At 35.7% G+C, this 10,252-nt stretch overlaps 1 protein-coding gene across 1 annotated transcript; it reads right to left on the reverse strand.

Annotated features, from left to right (window-relative positions):
• Window positions 1-7,323: 7,323 nt before the first annotated feature.
• LOC131437530 (CWF19-like protein 2 homolog) lies at window positions 7,324-9,384 on the reverse strand. The gene is made up of 3 exons (XM_058606938.1): window positions 8,951-9,384; window positions 7,601-8,887; window positions 7,324-7,543 (listed from the first exon to the last, which is right to left on the reverse strand). The coding sequence occupies exons 1-3, from the start codon at window positions 9,221-9,223 to the stop codon at window positions 7,412-7,414; spliced, it is 1,692 nt and encodes a 563-aa protein (XP_058462921.1). The 5' UTR covers window positions 9,224-9,384; the 3' UTR covers window positions 7,324-7,411.
• Window positions 9,385-10,252: the final 868 nt, after the last annotated feature.

Below are 10,252 nucleotides of genomic sequence, written 5' to 3' on the forward strand. Positions count from 1 at the left end.
TGCTATGCTTTTCTGTATTCGGAAATTGGAAAAAATGATTCTCTTCTGTCTAAACAATTGGATTGCTTTCAGACAGGGTTGCTGAAATTCGCCTCACGCAACTCATTAACGTTCATCGCCTGCGAACGGAGACAGCAAAGCATGTAATGCTGGACGAGGCAAAAGCTATGCTTAATATGTGACTGCCTGAGCGACTCGCAAGAGAGAAGAGATCTTGCTTTTTCTTGCTGGTTGCTATTCCGCCGTGTGCCATTCTCTACCATTTCAAGAGCAGGTATCATCAGGCACGAATAGCGCTTACATTGAGCCAATTTTTGACTCACTGCGAGTCAAAGTGCCAGCAATCATGAGTGCAAGTGTTCGAAAAAACTTGACGACAAAAATTAGCAATGCGATGGAAGCAATTTTTTATTTTGCTGAAGTTAAAAAGTTTAATTGTCTCGTAGATATTGCCCTGATAAAAAGTGTGCGTTGAACATCACAAATTAGTTTGGAAAACTTAAAACGTAATATCATTACTTATCATTGGAAGATGGCGAAACGATTGGGTTAGATAAAAATAAAACTGATAAATAAAACTGATAGTCCACGTCAAAACGTCTTTTAAAATCGTATGCTAATGTACATATAATGTACTTCCTACTGCAATAAAACTAATGAAAACAGTTTATGCAGATTTCACCGAATACTATTCTCACGTTCGTACTCCGTGTTGTTGAAATTTTGCGGCAAGTAATGGCAGATAGATTTTAAAAAGCTGGAGTTGAATCACATATGGTGACCTGGGGACAATCACTTTTGTAAAGTGAAAATTTTGCAGTTTATATGGCTTATACAAGAAATAAAACAAAAGGAATTATTTTCCACATATAACTGTAGCAACACTTTTAGTATTCTTTCGGATTGGTTTGATATCTATTTTATTTATGATTTTGAAAATGAACTGAAATATTTACAGTGATATTATTTAAAATCACATATGATTATGAATGACCATTCCCACGATTATCATCTATGCAGCAATATTCAGATGTCAGAAGTCCAATACGCAATAACAATATGCAATGCAAATAAAAATACATACATTCTGAATATTGATTATAGAGGCAAGTCTACTCTTTTAATTCCAGGGATGATTTATTTTCTCATGGTTTTATTATATTAAACACAATTGACCGTTTCTTCGCATAGATTTGATTTATAGAAGTAATAGGAGTGCAGGGTTTTCCACGACGTTTGAACCCACTGAGAAGCCATGTTACAGCTTGCTTCTGCAAAAATCAAAGCAATTAACAAGAATGGCTAACAAAGAAATAGTCATTACTAACTAAATACTCATTCAGCATCTTTTACCATACGCAAATTATCGATTAGAATAACTGTTATACGATCAGGAAATTAAGACTTTTAAATTAAGGATCACGGTTGTGGTTCCGGCCAACTGCCACAGGATGTCGAAGCATTTTGTAAAACGCAACATAGAATTGGAGGAATAGATGTTCCATTGAAATATACTCTTGCATTTTTGTATCGCCTTATTAACTTAGTCCTATTTTAATGCATTCATTAAATTTTTGCATTTAATGTTATCATTTTTAGAGTTCCAAAAAATTTTGACTCGTAAGTTTTTTTTTCCAAAAGCAAACAACACAATAATAACGTAATGTGATATCAGTTGGGAAATTGATGCGCTGAAATCAAATTAAGATTACAATCTGATATTGCTGTCAAAAATGTATTGAAAATAAAATATTCTACAATTGACTCCCGAAGTGATCGGTTTAGCTTTTTTTTAAAAAAAAAGAACCTCCACTAGAAGAAATTGTAAATTCAATTTCATAACATTTTACAATATTCATATTACAGAGGAAACTATTTAAATTTGAAAAATAACACAATCCGCGTGGTTTATCGATTTTTTAGATAGTGCGATTTAGAATTTTTGTTACTCATATCACACATCCAGTTTGAGACTACTCTTTGTATTATTTACCTTAAAACTATGTTGAGCAATAAAATTTTTACGTGAATACTTCTTACTTTACTAAAATATATTCAAGCTATATGATAAGAATCTCACTTTCAAGGATCACATACAAAAAGTCCAAATAAAATATAATTCTGTTATCACATAATCAGGAGATAGCAGAGGAATATACGATCAAGAAAAAAAATTATTTAACTTCACTAACGTCACGAGATAGTAACAGATAATTTTGTATTAGCTATCATTCATTTCGTTATTGGAAACTGCGGAAGGTCTTCATTGCACGATTATCCATGGCACAATTTCCAACAAGTAACTGTAGAGAGTTTGTTTGTTTTTGATAATAATAGAAATATCATTCTTCAGTAAAATCTTATGTTGGCCTCCAAATTAGTGCCTTATACAAAATTATAGAAGTTCTATTTTGGTTTTAGTTTATATTACATTGTAGCTCTAACGCCCTGTATATTGAATGTGACGGAATTGTTTGGTGTTTATGGTTCTTCTTGTATTTGTAAGAACTAATAGTGTGTATCATCAAAGTTGGTCTCAATCGTTTTGGTAGTTGACTTGGTTCGACACAACTTGTCTCGAAGTCAATACAAATACTATTAGTTAATTATGAATGATTAACATGAAATTAAAAGCAATTAATAGTGTCATAACATATTTTTATAATTATTAAGGTAACGATCGTCGAATGGCTTAGTAATCGGTATATAAATAGTTTCAAAGTTGTCCCTAACGCTACAAATCATGATTGAAGTATAGCAAACACCGAAGAAATATGCAGTGAAGACAATTCAAAAAGATTCGACATCTTTCTTATAAGCTTTATTCGGGAATAAAATTTTATCCTGAGCGGTCATTAGCGGCCCTTACACGATCATTAAAAGTGTCATTACTAAGTAATGACACTTCTGCTCAAACGCTCGTCATTACTGCATTACTGTACATCATTACTTTTTAGCATTACACGTTCATTATTAATGATGAGTATTTGTAACTACTCCAGCAATAGCAATAGCAATATTTTTATTTTCGTTTAGCTGAAAATAAATTTGATTTGCCATTGAAACGTTAAGGTTAATGACATATTAATAATTTAAATCTATACTTTGTCATTTTTTCGCGTAGAGTTCTAAAGATATTCAGCACTTCCACAAAAAAAATAAGAAGAAGAAATAATGTTGGTAATGATGGAAAATCCGGAATTCCTTCATTACTCGTGTCATTACTGAACTCGTAGGCCTTACACAATCATTAAAAGTGTCATTACTTTTTAGTAATGACACTTTTAATGATCGTGTAAGGGCCGCTATTCAGTTGTACCGCCATACATCACAGAGAACGAGTCACCGTGAGTAGAAAATTCGACTCAACGCGAGTCATCAGCACCACCGAATAGCTTTCTACCTAAACGCTGCGAAACGAACTCACTGCGAGCCAACAGAGTGCATATACGACGCTTGCTTGCTTTGTCAAGCGGTACAATTCTCTGAGTGGAAGGAAAGAATGAATAAAGCAGACACGGAATATATACAAACTGCTCGCCGCACGGGTAGAGCATCGCCGGCGAAAAGAATTAGGTTTTTTATCGTGACGACACAAATGAACAAGTATTCATCCTTGACAGTTCAGCGGTACTGTTTCCAAACAAGCTTAAACAAAAATCGAAGAGCACATCTAAGACAATCATCTTTACACTTTGCAACTAGTCACTTTTATTTAACAAATATCAAAAACGAACCGTATTCAATCGTGAACAAATGTTTTAAAACTTTATTTAGGCCATACGGACCGTAAATGGTCTGATCCAATTTGTCAATAAACAAACAAAAGAAATTTCTGTTTACAAACAGTACTGCTGAACTGTCAAAATGTGTTCATCCGATTGAGGTTAGCAGTGACTGTAAAAAACCTAATAGTTCACGAGTATTGTTTCATTGATAAGATCAGCAACCTCCCACTTGTACGCGGCGGGCAGATTTCCCCCCCAGACGGCTGGCTATGTCTGCCAGCCATTTTTGCCGGAATTCTGCCAGAGTTCCGGCAAAAGTCTGGCAACAATGCAACAACCGTTTCCGGCAGAGATTTTCGCCTAGCGGTTATTAACGGTTCTTTTCTGTCGGATTCTTGCCATACAAGATTGGAAGAACCGTTTTGAATCGGTTCTACATTTTAAGCGTCTTAGTTTTATTTTTTCAATAAAAGATACATATGAAAGGCAATAAGTTATTGCCCTTCATATATACTAATCATGGAAAATGTTATTGCCAATAACATTGCGTTCTCATTAACAAACATACCCATATTTCAATCTCATTTACCTCGTCTCAAGATTAGTTTTTTGTACGTACATGCGGGATTGACGAATATCAAATGAAGTCGAATAAAGAAAAAAGAAAGAGGAGGGAAATAAACAAGACACGTACGGCAAAATAATGACGCAATTTCGCCTGGACAATTTTGACAGCTGCCGGAATGCAGCCAGCCTTCTGACGGTTGCCAGAATTCCTCACAAGCGGGCTTGCTTTTAGATACACAATTTGGGTTTCGCAGGGACAAAGGAACGAACGATTGTCTAGCGTTGCTCTCAACAGAAATTCAAGAGGCATTTGCTCATAAAGAACAAATGGCATCAGTTTTTCTCGACATCAAGGGGGCATTCGGGAGACGGCTATAGCGTGATGGGTAAATCGATGCTTTTCATGCAACCCGCCCTTCGTTCGATTCCCAAATGATGCAGAGTTCTATTAGCTGAGGCCAATATGTTTTAGGGTGATTTAAAGGACTATTTTCACGCTTCAAATCTGATTCTCAGGAACGATGACGAATATAAAAAAAACCTAACTGACAATCTCTTAGAAAATTAGTTTAGATTATTCTGTGAAAATTTCAGAATGATTCATTGACTTTAGCGGTAGGGAAAGTCTTTTTTCTGAAGGAAGAATTGCATAGCTTAGAACGGCAACTTTCAACTTGTTCATTGAATATCTCGCCGTCAAAAGCATGGATCAAAAATCTATCCTGACGTCTAGATAATTTAATTTAGATGCGATTAGTGCATAAAAAATATATGTTCTCGCGATTCTAAAAAAAACTATTGGTCATTCATTCTTTCAAAAGAACTCGTGATGTCGAAGGAGGGGTGGGGTCAATATTGTCCCCTTCAAAGTACTCCCCATCGACATCAACACACTTATGCCAGCGCTTGATCCAATCCTCGCAACATTTTTATATTCAGTTTTCGGAATGGCCATCATGTTCACGGATAACGATGGAATCGTGTAACGGTTGGTTATCGTGTAAAATCCACGAGTTGTTTTACACAAATCATTAACCAAAATGTCTTGAACGGATCCAAAGACAATGTTCAACTCCTCTGCCATCTCTCTAATAGTCAATTTGCAGTTTATGGTCAACCATTCTTTGATTTTGTAGATGTGACTAAACTGAGGATTGATCTCGATCCAAGCTGACAGCGTAACTTTCACAAATGTTCAGGTATCAAGCTGAAAATTTGATAGAATAGGTAAATAAAAAATCTAATTCGGTGACTGAGAGCGCCACATATTGATGATTCTGGGCACTTTTTCGATCAAGGTAGTGCTACAGTTTTCATCCAATGTCCTATTTATTTTACCAATCGTATCCAAATATTTAGTATACCAGGCAATTACACCACAGACTAACAGACATGACAGTATGAGTAAATTCTTATAAAAATAATTTTTCGTGATGCACTAGTTCCATCTATATTGTACTGCGCGAACTATTTACTATCGGTACACCCCTTGTGTGACGTAAAAGTTTTTTTACTAGTTGGTTTCCCCTCGTTTGTCAACACCGATCAGCTGCTTGCAGGGATGCCTGATTTCATCAAAATTTTTGAAAATGAATCGTCACAATAAATTTTTGGATTACGTTGATAATATATTTAACTTTTTCGCGATGTTGGAAGGTAACCATTTATTTGACGCAACGTAGTTCATCTAGACTATTTTTTGTTGTGTTGGTAGTTATCACCCAAAATTAAGTGGCGGCAGACCAGAAGCAAGTAAATATTGTAACAAAACGGGTTCGATTTTGTATTGCGTTAGAGGATGAGAAGTAGGCATAATTCTGTATATAGTTTTGGCAATATGTATTAAATTTGTATCCTGCATGAAATTCGCATGGACGTATACAAATCAATACATTACAGGTAATTCTGCATGAATGGCAACTCTGTTGGTAAATGAAAAAAATAAACACAGTATAGATGTCAGACAGGATGTTTTTGATAGGGTAACGTGGCGCCATCATGACACATGTGAGTACTGTCCCAAATAAAGGAATATTCGAAATGACCGTTAAAATGATTGAAGAATCTAATTTGAGTGTCCTGTCTGTTAGTCTGTGATTACACTCTTGGGACATATTATGATATTGCACACATCTGAATATTTTTCCTATGGGCGCTTCTACATAAAACACTTATAATAAAAATAGAAAAAATATTTATACAAGAAACGTATTTTGCTTTATACGTTTAATTATTCAAGGATTAGATGAAAAATGCTCATCAATGAAAAATGCAAGAAATGTTATAGACGGTTTTAATCAGAACAAGTTGACTAAAAGCAGACCCTGTCAGCTTGGAGCGATCTCAATCTTCAGTTCAGCAACGCCATCGCACGGCGTCTCATTCAACATGTCATGTCAATTGTATGGGTGCGCAGTGCTGCTATTTTGGCGCGTACGAATTTGACATTTCTCTCCCCTACTTCTATGTACGTGATTCGATGCGGGCTCACCTGAGGGCGCCATAGTCGCAAAAAAGGATGTTGCCAAAGATTTGTTCGGGAAATGTGAGAGCTGGAGATCTTGTTAATATGTTGTCTATGCTAAAAGTCTGTAATAGGACATCAAGCCAAAATACTTAACCAATTTGAATGATTTTTAATATATTTTGCTTTGCAAATGAGTGATTGCATACAAACCAATCCGCACCCTCTCATTCTGCTAGAAACGTCGATTGCACCCAGCCGTCGCCGTTGTATTAACCAAATGTCTTTACATTTCGTCTTCAAGTCTTCAGTGCTTTGCAGTTCTTATTGAGCTACAATAGTGTATCGTTTTTTGCATTATTTTTACGAAATCTTCTATACGCATTGTTTCAGAAATCACGCTTCCTTTGTGTAACAAAACTTTCGATTTATATTTCGTTATTGCGTTCTAGCGGATCGATTCGAACTGTTAAACATTGATAAATCGAAGGCGAAAAGTCAAAATAAATTGAATCGATTACAAAATCATGACGGTATTACTTTTCAATTGATTAAAAAAGTATGTTGGCAGATATGTTGATACATTTATTTTGATACAACCATTTTATTACAATGCTGTTTTTTAGGACATAGAAACCCAATACTCCATTCTTTATACAGTTGTTAAATTATCAAACTCTTTCCACCAACTTTTCAATTCTGACACTTTCTGCTTTGGGTGATTTTCTCGACCTGGTTTACGCCAAGCACGAGTGTCCAATCCCAAAATACCGGCAATAGTTTCCTAAAAATTATAAAGCATTACTATTAAGTTTTGTATTTAAACATGGTGCTTACTTACTGTTGCAAAGGTAATCGGAAAACTTTCTTGATCCTCAATAACATGAGCAAATCCATTGCCTAAGTTAAAATTAACCCAAAAATAAGGCAACCCTTTGGGAATAGTTCGTCGGATCTCAAGACCTTGAATACTATGAAGCTTCTTATTCATTGCCCAATCCGTTTCTGATTCGAGAATAGCCTTTTTAAAGTAGAAAGGTGCCATTTCATAGTTGCTAGCAGGAACACATTGCACGTATGCATGGGGATTTCTGTTTATGTAACGAACCGTCTCGAAAAATATGACTTCTTGTTTGTGTGAAGTGAACATACGTTGCAGTGTTTTGCAAATGTCCACAAGTTCCTGGTATACGTCTTCATCCATAAGAGTGAGAGCGGGATAATGTGAAACAGGAACAACTAAGCAGTGCTTTGGTTGAAGTGCCTTCCAATGAGGAACGGCAAGATAGACATTTTTACCCATCCAAATAACGTTTTCGTGTAGAAATTTTGATGAATTGATGCAGCGTTCACAATCTGCTTGGGCTCTTGAAAGTTTATTCATGTCGCGTACTATCTGCTCTTCGCCTAACCGTCCTGATGCGGAAGAACTAGCTTGACCATGATCAAAAATGTTTTCCAAATTACTTCCTTCCCGGTCCAGTTTCGCAGATACCTTGAAGAATTGTGCATCCATATTCGCGTTTTCTTGACGCTCTGAGCGAAATTTGTCAGTTAGATCACCCGGAGGGAGATTTCGTTCATTTATCTTACGTTTCCTACTGTGATAGGAACGATCGTCGATGGATTTATCGACCGTGAAACGGAGATCTTCTTCGGGAGTTTTTTCTCGTCTATCAGTTGCGCTAGGTGTTTTTATATTTTCTGAAATTTGTTTTCTATTAAGCTTTGCTTCTTCGAGTTCCTTTTTCAGTTTGTTTGCCAATTGCGAATTTCCCATAATTTCAGCTTTAATAATTTTAGCACCTAAAGCGTTCAATTGTTGATCACTCAAAAAAATTCCATGATCTTCCGAAGATTTTGTAGTTTGCTTGTCAGACTCTTTAAATTGTTCTTCTGTATGCATTAGTGTTGGCTCTTTTTTAAACTTTCTCCAACCACCGCTTCCATAATTTTCTTTCCTGATATCTTTTTGTTCAACCGACGTCAAGCGACAGACATCATCATCTTCCATCGGTTTCCTGAACCTAGGCAATCCGCTTCCTCCATTTTTCCAGTGCGGGTTTAGTTCCCGTACGCTAGTTTTAGGGTCATATTTTTCCGCGGGTTTTTTCTCTTCCCGTTTTACCTATATTGTGATGGTATGATTGTTATAATGATTAATCATTATTACACTAAAAAACTCACTTACTTCTTTACTATATGTTGGAATCAGCATTGAATTCATCCAATCTTCGCGTTCGATTTTAGGTTCTGTAGAGTGGGTGGGTAGAACTTTTTCAACCCACTGGTCTTGTTCCGAGTTACTTTCATTGCTACTATTAGTGCTGCTATGACGTTTGCGCTGTTTATGCGATTTCTTTTTCTTGTGTTTCTTATCCTTTTTATGCTTTTTAAGTTTTTTCTTGAGTTTTTTATGACGATGTCTCTCGTCACTATCGCTATTGGAATCACTACTACCCATTATCAAAAAAGATGTCAAAATTGTTTAAACATTTGAACAATTTAATTATTTTGCTCCAACGCTTGTTTACATCTAAGACAAGACCTGACAACTGGCTTATTATTCTTCCTTCCGAATCATCCTTCTCGTCATTTTCGCCTTGTGGAATAAATACCAACGTATCGACTACAGTGTAGCCATATTTACCGATTTTTTTTTAACTATGTGGGAAAAATTAGAGTGCCTATAACCAGAGTGACGACATCTCATCCGTAATGCTGGCAACAATTAAAAACATTCCATTAGCTTTACATTGAATTGACAGGTCGTTTGCTCGTTTGGAACTGGTAGCTGTCATTCCAAACGAACAGCTGTCGCCACTCTGATTATAGTCACTCTAGGAAAAATATATTACATTTAAATTTTTAGACTTTGGGTTTTTGATTTGAAACAAACATAAAACATGTTTTGGTGAATGCATTTCTTTATTATATATTAACGCTTAAAAACAATTAATCGTGCTTTAATGACAAAACACGAAATATCTCATGTTGAACGAAAAATCGAATCCATTGTTGACGTATTACCGGAAAAAGTCAGGTTTGGATAGAAATGCCTAATGCGACCACAGTGTGGAACACAACAGTTTTTCTCGTGAAACTAAACACACTTTCGAGTTCACACTAATTTAACAAATCTTTTTTGGTTACACTTTAATTCACTAAATAGAAAAATGGCTTGATGCCTATTTTAATTACTCAGTCCTGCCACTATAAACATTTATTACCAATGAGATTGAAAAAAAGTGAAACATTCTCCGAAAATTTTCATTTTCATTGGTGAGCTAAAATTATACATTTTGATAAATTTGTTTTCTGATTTTCTTTATACTTGGCATCATTGCTCGCGTACCCTGCAAAAGTTTTTACTTTTCACAATGTGCAGGTGGCAACATCAAAATCAGCCAATCAGAAACTGGTCCATCTTGGAACAAAAACAGCCCCCCCAGATGTCAGGTCTTGTTTAAGGTTTACATGTTCTACACGCTGC

The sequence above is a fragment of the Malaya genurostris genome, chromosome 3, assembly GCF_030247185.1.
Source record: "Malaya genurostris strain Urasoe2022 chromosome 3, Malgen_1.1, whole genome shotgun sequence".
Classification (NCBI taxonomy): Eukaryota; Metazoa; Arthropoda; class Insecta; order Diptera; family Culicidae; genus Malaya; species Malaya genurostris.